At 31.3% G+C, this 16,239-nt stretch overlaps 2 protein-coding genes across 2 annotated transcripts in view; one reads left to right on the top strand and one right to left on the bottom strand.

Annotated features, from left to right (window-relative positions):
- Positions 1-8,016, bottom strand: part of LOC123305862 (lysosomal-trafficking regulator) — a 78,350-nt gene extending 70,334 nt beyond the window's left edge. Inside the window, exon 1 of the mRNA XM_044887696.1 lies at positions 7,873-8,016. Coding sequence (XP_044743631.1) covers positions 7,873-7,947 — 75 coding nt within the window. The 5' untranslated portion in view covers positions 7,948-8,016. The remainder of the gene's footprint in view (positions 1-7,872) is intronic.
- A 1,944-nt stretch (positions 8,017-9,960) lies between these two features.
- Positions 9,961-15,243, top strand: LOC123304939 (probable ATP-dependent RNA helicase DDX28). Its single transcript, XM_044886494.1, has 5 exons — positions 9,961-10,403; positions 12,108-12,505; positions 13,415-13,861; positions 14,095-14,247; positions 15,044-15,243. Exons 1-5 carry the CDS (start codon positions 9,962-9,964, stop codon positions 15,158-15,160), a joined length of 1,557 nt encoding a protein of 518 aa, XP_044742429.1. The 5' UTR covers position 9,961; the 3' UTR covers positions 15,161-15,243.
- Positions 15,244-16,239: the final 996 nt, after the last annotated feature.

The following is a 16,239-nucleotide window of genomic DNA, read 5'->3' as shown; positions in this document are numbered from 1 at the left end:
TATGGAAAAAAGTTAAATAGCAAAGTTGTAGGCAATAAAAAGATCTACAACTTTTGTATTTGCAATTTTTTCACATAACCTCAAAATTTAGGTGAAAAATTCAAAAAACCAAGTTTTTGGTTTTTTATTTATATCTTTTTCAAAAAAAATTTTTTTTCTACGAAATTTTGTGAAAACTTACCTTATTATGTCCCAAATACACTGTAATTTATTTGATTAAAAATATTTATTTTTTCGCTTCATTTTAACTTAATATCAAAAAAGCACCCTAATTTTCAATCGAAAATTCTGACGTCAAAATATCAGCTTTTTTCAAAAAGTTTGGGGGCTTTTTGTTCCTTGAAATATCTACTTTCTGATGGTATAAAAAAAAATATACATTACTATAGGAAATATTCTTAGAAAATGCAAAAAATTGAAAAAACAAATTCGAAATTTTTTTTTTAATTACTATGTACAATTTCATCAAAAAATGTGATTGCTGCAATTTTTTTTAGTTAAAAAGTTTATTTATTTTACTCGAATTACATTCATGTCATAGAAAATCTCATACAAAATAAATATACATGTAAATCGTACTATTGAATTTAGAAACTTAATTCTGATTACGTTATTCATTAAATTTTTTTTTAAAAACGTTAAATTTGTTATTTATAAATACCTTATCTGAAATTCTAATCAGTTATTCATTAGTTTTTGTCTCTTTGGAGGCATTTCTTCATCGTCAGATTCGACAAATCTTTCCAACTCTAGTTGATCGTCGAAATCTTCAAGACCATCATCTTCGTCTCCAATGTTATTTCCAGTCTGCATTGGTTCTTCATCCATAATTTCCTCTGAATCATTTACTTCCTCGTAAATTCTTTCTTCCATATTGGAGCAATTTTCAGAACCATGACAATTAGTGCATAAATTTGTGCATTTTAAACCATGTTTTCGGCAGCCACATTTTAAACTGTTACATCCAGTTTCACAGCTGCAGCAAATAGTTTTGAGCAATACTCCCGAAATTAAATCATTTTCTGTAAATTTGGGCATAATGCCACGCTGATGTTGCTTCCAGCCCCAATCTGTTGCTGTCAATTCGTTACCCAACCAAGTTTGAAGCTGATAATATGCTCTGTAATAATGTTGTTCTGCTGCTCCTTCTGTGGGTGGGAGGTTTGCCAAAATGAAGAATGATTTAATTTTTGCCAATTGATATTTTTGAAACCTTTATTGATTCAGTGTTATTTTTTCTTTTTTACATTTATAAATAGATTTGATTAATTGTAATCCATTTTTTTTATATTTTCTTTACTTTCATCTTTTTTGTAAAAAACATTGGCCGAATTTGATAAATTTTTCGCGTCTAATATAGAATTAACGACACTTTTCTTTCCTTTTCCGGCAATTATCTTGAAACAGCAATAAATAGGCATCTACAAATATTATTTAAAGAAGATTCTACAATTTTTTCAAAATATAGTAGATGTCTTATTAAATATTAACTTTATTAACTTTTTTGTTTGTTAATTATAGAAGTAGATTTAAATTTGCAATTTTTTCGTTTATCAATAAAACATGAAATCTTACGTTTTTTGAGTAATTAAAGTGTAAATTTTAATAAATACCTCAAAATTGTACATAATGATTTTAAAAAAATTTTCGAATTTGTTTTTTCAATTTTTTGCATTTTCTAAGAATATTTCCTATAGTAATGTATATTTTTTTTACACCATCAGAAAGTAGATATTTCAAGGAACAAAAAGCCCCCAAACTTTTTGAAAAAAGCTGATATTTTGACGTCAGAATTTTCGATTGAAAATTAGGGTGCTTTTTTGATATTAAGTTAAAATGAAGCGAAAAAATAAATATTTTTAATCAAATAAATTACAGTGTATTTGGGACATAATAAGGTAAGTTTTCACAAAATTTCGTAGAAAAAAAATTTTTTTTGAAAAAGATATAAATAAAAAACCAAAAACTTGGTTTTTTGAATTTTTCACCTAAATTTTGAGGTTATGTGAAAAAATTGCAAATACAAAAGTTGTAGATCTTTTTATTGCCTACAACTTTGCCATTTAACTTTTTTCCATAGGACTTGTAGTTTTGCCGGAAATCAAGATAAACCATTTTTTACCCTTAAAAGCTCTCCCCCTCCCACTTCCCGAATTCGGATCGACCGTAATTTATGTTTCCTCTCATTTTGATCATATTCCCCTGCTTTTCTAATGGGTTTCATCCTACTGTAATTTTTTTTTCATTTTCTACTATCTTTGAATGCTTCGGCACTGGTCTATTAACTAATTAAATTTTTTTAACATCTCTATTAACTATTATTCATACAATTGAAAAATGATTATTATCTTTCTTTTAAAATGCATAACATCATTAAAATGATTTTTTTATATATTTATATTTCATAAAATTTTAAAAAAAATTCTCATTCAAAAGTATACACTCAATGACCTCTTTACCCTCTCTAACATTATTATTATTATTTTTTATAATTATTAATAAAATTCTATAATTGGAAAATAATAGAAGATTCGTTTGCAATTTATATAATAACTAGCTGTGAACTACCCGCTTTGCTGGGCAACATCCCCACTTGCACCCCTCCCTCCACATTTCCTTGCGTGGGATAACAGTTTTGTAATGTACACGTCATGCTCTTTTATTTGATACCCCACTTAGGTATATTTGTAAATATTCGATAATTCCTTCCCACTTTCTCGCTACACCTTTCTACCCTCCGAAGGTTAAAAGTAGATAAAAACAATAGATCTTTGAAGCGGGTTGTATATCGTGTCAATATTTGAGCTTAATCGATGCACAACTTTTTTATTTTTTGAAGCATATCCTTTTCAACCCCTATTTCAATCCCTAACTCTACTATAATATGGATGTATTATACATAAAAACCTTCCTCTTGAATCACTCTATCTATTAAAAAAAACCGCATCAAAATCCGTTGCGTAGTTTCAAAGATTTAAGCGTACAAAGGGACATAGGGACATAGGGACATAGGGACAGAAAAAGCGACTTTGTTTTATAATATGTAGTGATGATACTTAAAATATTGTAGAGCGGAGGCTAACAACACTTTTTATTGCCTTAGCACATTCTATAAAAAAAGTTAACAAAATTTTAAAAACCTCCGATAAAACAAGAAATTTTGTATCCTCTAGTTCAGTTTGAATTGACTCTGTAGATTCAAAAATCCTTAAAAATTGAAAATAAACCTTTCGTTTCGGTATAAAATTGAGAATTACTCGAGAATCTTTCCAAACTAAGCATATTCTCTTTAAACATAGTTAGAGGATAGTCACTTTTTAACCAAACTGAATCAAAATTGGTTCATCTATTTAGGAGCTACAATTCTTCAGACAGATACACTGATACATACGTTAAACTTATGGAATTTTAATGCTAAGAAAGACTATATTTATCGATAGAAAAAAGAACTACTAATGTTAGCTTGCATAGACATATAATATTTAACGAAACTGTTGTTTACAATTTTGTATTGCCTACATATAAGCCTTTTTGTCTAAAACACTAAAAATTAAATGTACAAACTTTATATAAGAACTGTGGAGGGTAGAGGTAAGGAGAATCATCCCTGTATAAGTGTCCACGAAAGCAGAAAATTTCTGCTGTAGAAAAAGTGTAAGTTTTAAAAGAAAGTAATAAGAGTATGATAAAGATCTAAACAAGTTGTTAGAAAAGGATAGAGAAGTTCACATAAAACACAAAGTAATAAGAGTAAGATAAAGATCTAAACAAGTTGTTAGAGAAGGATAAAGAAGTTCACATCAAACACCTTTTGATACACAAGCGCCACTCTGGTATAAATTTAAAAGTCTGAAAGTAGTCCCAAATAGAATATTTGGGTCCAAAACCTTAGACCGATCGATCCTGAGAGCAATCTTGGCAGAGACATTGTGAACTTTTTACACTCCCTCTGCTCTTGGCATAATTCTGTAGCTTCATGTGTTTAATTATCAATGCAATCATTATCAATAACATAATCGAAAATATGATCAGCAACCGGTCTAAAAAAAACTCAATTGAGTAATAAATCTGAAGGACCCGCAGCATTCATAGACATAGCAATCACGTTTATAATAGGTTGGCTGATAAGTCCCCGGTCTGACACATAAATGGCGTCGCTAGTATTAAATGCATATTATTTTTATATAGTACCAACCTTCAAATGATTCGTGTCAAAATTTGACGTCTGTAAGTCAATTAGTTTGTGAGATAGAGCGTCTTTTGTGAAGCAACTTTTGTTATTGTGAAAAAAATGGAAAAAAAGGAATTTCGTGTTTTGATAAAATACTGTTTTCTGAAGGGAAAAAATACAGTGGAAGCAAAAACTTGGCTTGATAATGAGTTTCCGGACTCTGTATTTTTTCCCTTCAGAAAACAGTATTTTATCAAAACACGAAATTCCATTTTTTCCATTTTTTTCACAATAACAAAAGTTGCTTCACAAAAGACGCTCTATCTCACAAACTAATTGACTTACAGACGTCAAATTTTGACACGAATCATTTGAAGGTTGGTACTATATAAAAATAATATGCATTTAATACTAGCGACGCCATTTATGTGTCAGACCGGGGACTTATCAGCCAACCTGTTATGGCACTCATAAATTATTTGTTATTGCCAATACAACCAATAAATAATTGATGTCTGATTGTTCAAATTGCATATTTGTTAATAAATCCTATGCAGAACCCCTATTTATTGCTTTTCGAGTCTGGTATAATTTTTTAGAAGAATTCAATTAATTCTTACAACATTGCAGTACTAATAGTGGATGTGGAATTATTACTAAGCAAAAATATTGGGCCATTTGGCGTGACCTTCACTCCCAACATGTCGGAAAAACGACGTTATGACAATGTATCAACAGCCGGCTAATTTTTATAGAAATGTTTAATAAATATTATTAAAATTGAATGCCGTTTTCCCAGACCTACGCCTTAAATATGTCAATTTAACGACTATATGTTTTATTATAAACACTTGTAGGCTACGAAAAACACATGAAAGTTGAGCTATTTTATGAACAAAAATGTAGTGGCCTACGTGTATGGAATAATTAATGCATGGAATAATTAATGTACCTACAATAAACATTAAAGTATAGCAAAGTTTCCAAAGAATTCTCCTAGGGACTTTAAATTTGATTCACATCGTTTAGCTGTTCATAAAGTGCGTCACACTAAATTACACCATTTTTGTGTCACACTCTTGGCAACCTCTTCCCTCCATAACTAATACATCAGAAAGCTAAAATCCCTCTCCTTTAGATAATTTCGATTGATTGTACACAAATATTGATATTTTATTTTAATAATAAAATTTAAATAAATATCTAAAATTGAATTATACTTTTTTTTATACCCTGTATATATGAAATATATATCAAGGTTTATTCCAAGTTTGTAACGCTTAGAAATATTGATTATACGAACAAAATTTTGAAATAGATGTTCATAAATTCTCCTAATTAAACCATTTCCGGTTGTTCGCCTATCAGTCCGTCCGTCCGTCCGTCGAAACGAAAACTCAAAAAACAAAAAAGAAAGTTTCAGTAAATGAACTAAAAATGTTCCTTGTAGAAAAATAAACAACTTTTGTTTGAAACATTTTTTCGTAAACATCATTGTTTACCTGTGACAGCCATAATTGTGTAAGTTTTTCAAACTCTTCTAATTTATAAAAAAAATAATGCAAGCAATGACATTCAACACTGTCTATACAGAGTATTTTAACAATTAGCTCAGTCAATTGTTTGTTTTCACTTGTTAATCGTTAAATTTTATTCATAAATAAAAAAGTTTAAAAGCAGTATTAGCAATTCGAATACACTTTTAAAGAGCAAATATTGTTTACTTCTAGAAGCATTATTAAATGATGTGAATCAACCTTTCGAATTTAAAGTCCTTTCTTTTCTCAGAAACAAATTCAATTAAAATAGCATTTTTTTGGAAATCATGTCTATAAATATTACATATCTGAAGACGTTAATATCCATTAAAACCCCAAAAAAACATGTTTTTAATAAGAAAGAATTTCTAAAAGAATTTACAAAATTAAACTTGGAGAATTGTGGGAGATTTATTTTATCTTTTACATATTTAAAAAAAATAATTGGGAAGGTATGAGATGGACTCTTTTACTAAAGGTTCCGTATGATATAAACTAATATTTTATCCTGTATATACTGAGTTGAATATCAGTATAGATTATTCAACCAAAGACACATTTTAGATCTATTTAGCCTTTGACAATTAGACTGAAGAACAGGCAAGTGCGAATCTGTGAAAATTCGTAACGCAGCGTAAGTTAACATGGTGGCCACCACTTTTCGATGTTTACCAGTTAAACAATTCAAAAATTCCCTGACCAAATAAATTAGTAGTTTCAAATTGTATTGAAAATTTTACAAATAACAAAATCTAATTACTAAATGTGACTCAAAATTGCGATCACATGCGCCATTTTTTAAAATAATTGGAATAGAAAAATAAAATTATAAAAATACTTTCACAAGTTTGCTACGAAAATGATAAAAGTCCTTCACTCTTTTTTCACGGGATTTTCTGGCATTTCCCTGGCTTTTCTAGTAGAAATTGAATTCCCTGACATTTCCAGATTTTCGAGTAATGGTTAAGCCTACCACCATATTTAAGCATATTTTCTTCAGGAAAATGCACCCGCATCAGTATGCTAGAGCACCTGTACCAAAATTTTGTATCTGCAAGGTACCAAAAATCATGCTTTGATATTGTACTAAAAATTTTTCATTCAAAAAAAACTAACCAAGGGAAAACATTTCTTGACCTCAAGTTACAGAATGAATCAGGAACCTTTGATTTTTCGATACTAACTAAACAAAAATCCTGCTCATCTGGCCAAAAATTAGTTATTATCGAAAATCGAATAATTTCGTCTAGTTTCTGAGTCAAAAAATCTTTCATCTGGTAGCAAATTTTGTTCCTGGCAAACAATTTTGTGATTGTAACAATATATAGCAGAAAGGGTGACAGAAGATTATGCGGCTTGGGATATTCCCCACATGATGCAGGATTGAAGCTTGTCGGTGGTTTAACTGTTTCCCCTCAAAAAGTTACAAGACTTGGGCTTTTCCCGTCACCGCATAGATGGGAATTTTTAATTGACAACTCAAAATAAAAATGTTTATCGTCGCCTAAGGTAACTAAATATTCCTATGGCTTCACAAGCAACTTTTTTTTTTAAATTATGTATTTATCCCAAAGCTCCCCTATTATTACAAAAATATGGAACCTTAAAAATATGGGTTCAATCAATTTAAAATAAATTCACAATAAGAATAAAGAAGAAAAAACCTCATAAGTGTTGAATAATAAAAATATGTTCCTGAAAGGTTTCAATCACCTTCAATTATTATAATTTTACAAAAATAAAACAAAATTCGATACAATTATGGTAAAAAATCAAATAAAAGAGAATACAGATATCCGAAAAAAAGAAAAACAGGGAAAAACTAATGTAAATAGAAGAATACTTAGATAATTATATGAAAATAGGTCAAATAATTTAACACGTATTCGATTTCCTTATTAAAATTACTTAAAAATTTAACAATTGTAATTTGAGCGGTAAAAATAATTTTAAATTTAATACTTAAATGTTTTTCTCAAAAATTATTTTTTCAAAAAGTTACATAACAAACATGTTTGTTTCAAAATTCTGCAAAAAATTATATAATCATCAATAATGTATTTTTTAATAATTAAATATTGAAATTTATTTCATATCAAAACAACATGTTAAACTTTGGTTAATTCTTTCAAAAATGAATTAGAAAATCGGTTTCGAACTGACCGTGTAAGATGCCGAAGGTGCTTGTAAGAAAATCTCCCATAGGTGTTGTAATTTCGAATACACACTGCCTGTCATAGTCACACAAGAAATTAAATTGTCACTTATAAAACTAAATTCATTATTATTGCAATTTTAATGGAGAAATTCTTTGGAAAATTTATAAGATATCACTTATCATATTATGTTTTTTTTTTTAACAATTACACTTTAACAAATTTTTACAAGAATTTAAAAAAAAAAATTGATATGCACTATACAAGCGCGGCGATACGGTGAAACTAAATTTATAAACATTTTGAAACAAGTGTGTACTCCATTGCTTCACAGTGTGATTGTCATTCTTAAAAGTCAAAAAGTGGGAATTTGAAATCATAGACTTCAAGTATTTTACAATTTATCTAGTCAAAAACAATGACTTACAAAATTAATCAATACTACAAGGATTCTACGATTCATTTATCATAATATATAACCAGGAGATTTTTGTAAATCACAGTAATTGATTGTTGCCGATCCGATCCGTATAACTTATTACATACAATGATTATTACTATGCAAAAGATGCAAAAAAACTTGGCCAAAGTTGATGAATAAACATGAAATGATACACGAGTTGTTGAATTTTTTCTCTTTTTGGCTGATATTTAGCCCAGAAAATGTGATCCAGGTAATTCTCTTTCATTTGTTAGAATTCGCTTCAAACAAGTAATCTAGCAGCCAATTTTGATAGTTTTCATTCGTTGATTATCGCATTAAACACTTTGCGTTACAAGAGGGGTACCGTCAATGGGCCCCCAGCATCTTGACCAAGAGTTCTTCTGTGTCCTCCTTGAGAACAATCTCTCATCCAACGGTGAGACTTCTTCATGTAAGAGATGTTATTTTAAGAAGATGCAGTTATAGGATTCTTTCGAGGCCAAACGCTTCACCACACAGAAAGCCCACTGATTCTCCACCGGGACACATTAGAAGTTTTGGTGCGTTAACTGGGCGTATCCTAGTGGAGGAAGAGCCAAAAAGATAGGTACCTCACGTATGATAAATACTATATTCTGTTTCTCCACCGGGATTGCTCCCAGGATTGATGGATCCAAGATTTCGGACCCAAACATTCTAAATCTGACCCAACCCAACCCTGCAGGTGCATATAACATGTATCGAGGTTTAATAATCCTCCAAACAGGCCCTGCAAGTGGAATTATCAGAGATCCCCATGTGATGAAGGTGGTAATTCAATTCACGGTGTCTTGAATCATACCTCTCTTCTCAATTTTGTTCTAGTGAGTTTCAGCTGAGCACACTTGAATGGCTTAGCTGTGGTTATATAAAGCTTGGCCTGTCGCATGCCTGCACAAAGTCCCAGTAAAGATGGGCTTTATCACTTTGGTGAACACACCAAACTGACAGAGATTTTGAAAGTGAAAATCAGGTATTTTATGTAGATCAAAATCTCTCTCTGTTTGGGATGACCGAAAATTGGCTGTAAATTTAAGGCAAAGTGATTAATGAGAGGACCATTTATCTCTCTTTCATTTCTCAGAGTAAACATGAATAAAAACTATCAAAATTGGCTAGATTCGTTGTTTGAAGGAATTTCAAATAACCAAATGAGTGGCGTCTGGATCAGAGTCCCGAGCACGATGACTTAAAATTCCTTTGCCTTAAATAATCACACATTTTTATTTCTTGTGTCCAAGAATATTATTTTATTCAAGATACAGAGGTTGTGTGACGTTCACACAAAATTTTTTATTACGCATAATTTGCAGTTGGTAATACGAAAATAAAAGTCGACATGAACGATGAAAATATAATTGTGGCAAACCTGAATGTCAAATCCATGTGTTTATAAAAATACTAAAATTTTAGGTTAGTTAATAAAATTTTTAACCAAAACAATGAAAAATAATTATATAAAATTTTAAGTAGGCATTAAAAATATCTTCGAAACATAAATAATAAATAATTGTTTTAGTAGACCAACAAAAATTATGGGTGTATTTTTGTGTTAAAATTTTCGATTTGATTTTATATCCCGATGAAAAAAATTATTATTGTAAATATTTTTTGAAAACGTAAAATCTCGAAAATGAATTCTGTAAAACTTTTCAAAACATTTTTAAACACTTCCAAACTTGATGTAATATTTTACACATCTCGTCATTTATCTCAAGTACAAGAACTTAAAACGAAAACAATTTCTTCAACGCGACAGTTAATCAATTGTAAACGACGTGAATTCGATCTTTACGAAGGTCTTTCATATTCAAATTATGGTGATAATGTTGAAGTTAAATTGGCTTCAAAAGGATGGAATCACAAAAAATCTATTGGGGATTGGTTTATCTTATATCCACGACCAAAAAATTGTACTACACTGGATGATAATAGAACATTCGAAAAATTGGGTATTTCGAAACATATGTGCCATATTTTAAAATCAATGGACATAACTACACCAACTAAAATCCAATCGAAAGCAATTCCTATAATATTTACTGGCAAAAATTGCATAGTCGGTGCACAAACAGGTATGGTCAAAATAAATAACAATATTTTAGGAATTCAAGCATTTTAAGTTGCAATTCTATTATGGGCAAAGGAAACGGGATACAGTCAAACCTGGGCTACCTGGATAAGCGAGAGTTCAAGGGAGCACCAATCTCATTCTCGCTTATAGAGGTTTCTCACTAACCCGAGTTTCCCGCTAATGCAGGTACATGGGTAGCGTTTCTCTCTTATAAAGGTACGCAGCAATAACAAGTCACACCAATTACGAATGTAGTAAATATGTCTCCTAAATAATATAAACTAGCTAAAAGTATAACTTTGTAATGGCTCGCGAATGGTATCATATAAAATATATATTTCTAAAATAAAATTATACTTCAATTATTGACAAATATTTTTAATTTAATTGTTCCTCAACAAACGTTTATTTCTTTAAAACATCAGGTTGTAAACCAGGATCCATGTTATTATCCGGTGTGAAAATACTCAATTCATTTTTTATTTTAAATTTATGACAAATACTACAAAACCCATCTTTATTAATTTGTAAATCAAAACCAACGACGATGACATACATTACATACTTCAAAATTCAAATTGTTTTGAGCAATCTCAAAATTTTCTGCATACATTTTAAAATTAATATCATCTCGATAAAGATATAATTCTTCTTGATCTTGTTTTCGTCATTTCCGATCATCACCCATTAATTATCGATTACGATCACCCCCTTTACGACCCGTCAACGTACGATGTCGTGTCATTTTATTGCTTTAATAACAATTAATTAATAACTTTTAAATTATAATAACTATAATTAAAATTTTTTCATTATTTGTATTAATATCACTTAATTTTTTTAGTTATTCTACTGTAGAACTGCAAAAATTAATTTTGTTATAACGTTTTTTGTATTTTTCATTATGACGTTTTTTAATACTTGAAAGAATCTACAGATTGCCACTCAATTAAAAATAATATTAAATGTAGCCAATTATATATTAGTATTAGATGTAGCTCATAGATGGTGCCACTGTCTCTGCATATATATTGATATATACATTGTAATAAATAAAAAATACTGTTATTTTTTATTATTTATTAATTATATACAATATACAACATTTCATTTCATGTCTAAATCTTTTGTATTTTTTTTGTAAATTTTACCACCAGAAAGTTACATTTTAACCTAAAAGAGGCTCGCTTCGCTCCCCTGATAAGTAGCAGTCTCACTTACGGAGGTCCATGAGGGAAAAATGGTTCTCTGTCTCGCTAATAGAGCTTTTGGAAGCTTAAAATGACGGGTCCTGGCTATTACTCTCACTTATAGAGTTTTCTCACTTATCCAGTTCTCACTTACCCAGGTTTGACTGTATTCTAAAAAAAAGGTTTTTTAACCTTGAATATCCTAGGACGCAGGCACGTGACCATATGTAACTTTTGAAACAGAATTATTATTTAGGTGATTTTGAGGTGAAAAAGGACCTTAAGAAACTAACATGGTTGAAGCAGGATTACTCAAAGAATCCCGAGTCAAATCGATTCAGTTTTCCAAGCACCTTAAAATTTCAAAAAATGTATCGAGCCGTCGTCTGATTTAGACGGATATGGCTCGATCATTTGCGCCGAAGGTCTCGGTTTCGAGTCCCATTTTACACATTAGAAAAAATAGATTGTGAGATGAGTGGATTATATTTATAACAATTTTTAATAACAATTAGGTAGTGGAAAAACGTTAGCGTATTTGTTACCAATGATTGAACGATTAATCGCATGGAAGAAACAATTTGATGAACGACCAATGAATTCACCATTAGCCGTTATTTTACTACCAAGTCGTGAATTAACATATCAAATTGGTGAAGTCATCAATCATTTTGCAAGGGATTTCAATTTGAATGTAAATGTTATAATCGGTGGTCGTACCAAAAAAATGATGTTAAATCCAGAATTCAATCAATCGGATATTGTGGTTGCGTCACTAGGTGCTATTAGTAAATTAACAACTACCGGAATATTTCGTATGGAAAATTGCCGACATCTTGTGTTAGATGAAGCGGATACTTTACTTGATGATAGCTTCTACGATAAATTGCATTATTTTCTCAAACATTTTAGGGTATGTGATTTTATTTAGATTTAGACATACTGAGGAAACAAATTTAGTTATTTATTTTCCTGGTTTTCACCCAAGGTTTCCGCACAATTTGCGAAAATTCTTAAATAGGTGCCTCGGAAAGGCCGTGCGCGAGTGGCAGCGAAACATGCTACGACAATTTAATTTTCTTCGTTAAGGGTTGTCCTACAACCTCTGCATAATTATTCATCTCGTAGATGCATGATGAAAACGCTAAGAAAAAAGGGAAACACTTCTTTTACACTTGGTGTAAAAGAGTATTGAAATTTTGGAATCCAAATTTTTAAATTTTGTACCTTAAATTCCGTGACATCTGGGTCGACAGAGTCTGGGTTGGCGAAAACTAATTACGTCAAAAACTCACTCGTAGCACTCGATATTTCCAATGAAGATGCGTTTGCTAAATGTCTACTAAATGCTTCGTGTTCTGGCAATGTTGTCTGCGACAAATAAATAATCGAGCACCCCCTCCTAAAATTTTCAGAATTGATTTAGACTCAGTCCAGGTTAGGTTAGGTTAGAGTGGCTGTCCTGGGGTGTGACACACTTAGACCATAGGGTCCGTTGTGATACCGTAAATGGGTTGTCCCATCCCCGGCTACTACTCCATGAACCATTTGGAGCTGTTTAATAACAGCAGGGGGGCTTTGACGTCGACTGACTTTAGGTCGGAGAGGTCGTCAAAGAGAGGCTGGGTCAAGTAAGTCCATCTCTTCATGACAAGAGCTGGGCAGTGACAGAGAAGATGAGACATTGTCTCCTCCTCGTCACCACTGTGACAGCTCCTGCAGTAGTCGTGATACACTGCCAGGCCTAAGCGTTTAGACTCAGTCCAACTTTAAATATAAAAAAATAATTCAAGCTTTTTATTTAAAATTGCCTTTTTATCAGTTACAATATGGTGGCGTCAATTCAAATGCACAAGGTACACAATTAACACTTGTAAGTGCAACGATTTCACCAAACATGAAAGAACAATTAAACGATATACTTCCAGTGGATTCATTAGAAGAAATTACATTAAATAATTTACATTCAGTGATGGAACATGTACCACAAAAATTTATACGTTTAGGACGATCTGATAAACCATCACATTTGTTGAAATTAATCAAAGAGAATCAATTAAAAAAAGAACCAGTGATTATATTTAGTAATAAATCGTCAACGTGCGATTGGATCTCGATGTTTTTAAATTCAAATGGTATCAATTGTATTAATTTAAATGGTGATATGTCGTATCATATACGATCTGGTACCTTTCAAGAATTTCAAGATGGATTCTATGATGTTATATCGTGTACGGATATTGGATCACGTGGTTTAGATACTACACGGGTAAGTTTCAAAGCTTTCGCAACCAGTGGGATCATCAAAAATCCCCATGTTATGAAGGTAGTAGTTAAATCGGCAGTGACCTGTCAAGAGACACTTACCACTTTTCTAAACTGTGCTCTAGTGAGTTTCAGGAGATCACAATCGAATGTCCTAGCTGTGGTTATACACAGTTTGGTCTGTCGCATGCCCTGCGCAAAATAATTTGCTAATTTTGGTTTAATTTTATGGTTTAGGTGAAACACGTACTAAATTACGAATTTCCAATGCATACAGCTGATTATATACATCGTGCAGGTAGAGTTGGTCGTATTGGAAGCCCCGATGGATGTTATGTAACAAATTTTGTTAGTGGAACTAAAGAAGTTGAAATTGTACAAAAAATTGAGGTAAAATGATATTTTTTAACCGACTTCGAACAAAAACGGAGGAGGTTATCAATTCGACTGTATTGTTTTTTTTTATGCTTGTTACCTCCGAACTTTTGACTGGGTGAACCGATTTTGATGATTTTTTTATCTGTTTGAAAGCTAGTGCTTCCCGTTTAGTCCCATTTCATTTTGGCCCAGTTCTGACAACGGCATCTATAGGAAAATCATAAAAGTCTTAAATTTGCATTAAGTATGCACGACAAAAGGACGAATAACTCAATATCACTTCGGTGATTCTTTTTTAGTGACAAATTAGTTAGTGCACTTCAGATTCATTAAAAATCACAAAATAAAAAAAAATAAAAAACTTTTAACAAAAAGAAAACCGACTTCAAAAGAAAAACTTTTCCTAAATAACAGAACAGTTTGCTATATTAGCTTGGCTGACACCGACTCCAAAAATAACAATAATTTGTTTATATTATCAAATATTTTAAACCTTCGAAGCACGCAATGTGTGGCTACTACTTTTAATTAACACAGTCATATTTGGTTACATTCATTTGTTCCGTTAGCTCATTCAAGGCGTTCGATAATCTTGCCCTAGCAAAGCCTTTATTACTGAAGTTAATTTTCTAAGAACTGTTATTTTGCCGCGGCGATAAAAAAACCAATCAGCCTTGTTTCACGAAGATGATACTCTAGTTCGCGATTCCCTCCGTAAGTAATCATTTACCTCTCACAAAGTAACACGCTCTTTATATCTTCAATCATTACAGAATCTATTCGAATCTAAATTTCAACTTGCTTTCAGAATGCTATTCGACAAAATACGAACATACCAGACGTAAATGGAAATATTACCCAAGTGATATCAAATAAAATGTTTAAATCAATACGAAATGATATTTCAAATGTGGATCGATTATAGTTTGGATCGAATTATTTTTAGTGTTGTGAACATAATTAATTCGGTATCTTTTTTAGGCTTAGGACAATTTTTTGTTAATTAAGGTTGCATAATGTAACAAAATTGTTATTATAAAAAATTTATTTCTAAATTTTCTGTTTTATTTCAAACATTGTATTAGTTAGCCACATGTTTTTCGGAGCAGAAAGAGGTCCTTACCACTTTATGCCTTGGTACCGTATTTTGACCAAGAGAGGCGTCGACTTACGAGTAATAAATATGCTTAAACAAATACATTAATAGACTAAGACTAATTAATTATGGCACAAACAGGGGGCTCTAAGGTCATTTTATAAGTTTAATAATGTGATATCCCGGGAATAGTTTAATTTAGCGATAACGAAATGTCAAAATTTAAACCCCAAAGAGATTATGAATTTAGTTTAATTTTAAATCCATACATGTAACCCATAGAATTATATGTCCATCCATACAATTATATTAATAAAGTAGTGTATCGTTACCATGAAAAACGCCTCCAATAAAACTCATGCACCGTACTAATAAGAGATTGTACTAACGTCAAAACAAAAACATCCGAAAAAAATCGAAATTCATCAAAAAATTTTAAATTTTTAAGTGGTCTAAAATATCGAGATAATTTTCAGAAATGGTATTCCTTCGATTAATACCTGGGGGAAATATCTAAGATTATGTACTGAACAACACAGGCAGACTGATCTGGGTTACGAGTCACTCTGGCGTTAAAGGGAATGAAGTAGTAGACTCGTTGACGCGATAGCTAGGCCATTCGACTGTGCTCGCCTAAAACTTACTAGAGCACAGTTGATCCCCTTCACAATATGATGATCTTAATCCTACTTCTAAAGCCTGTATGGAGGATACTGAAACCTCCATACATGTTATTTGTACTTGCAGAAATTTGCAGGACGTTAGATCCTGGGAGAGATTCCGACAGAGAAGCTGTAGGCCTTCTATGTGGTGTTTGGCCACGGCAGAATCCTTCACCTTCATCTGACTTTAAAAACGCCTCCTACCCGAAGACCTCTTCGGGTGGCAGGACGTTTTCAAGGAAGGCA

This window comes from Chrysoperla carnea, chromosome 1, assembly GCF_905475395.1.
Source record: "Chrysoperla carnea chromosome 1, inChrCarn1.1, whole genome shotgun sequence".
NCBI classification, from domain to species: domain Eukaryota; kingdom Metazoa; phylum Arthropoda; class Insecta; order Neuroptera; family Chrysopidae; genus Chrysoperla; species Chrysoperla carnea.
This window is presented reverse-complemented; position numbering and strand designations above follow the sequence as displayed.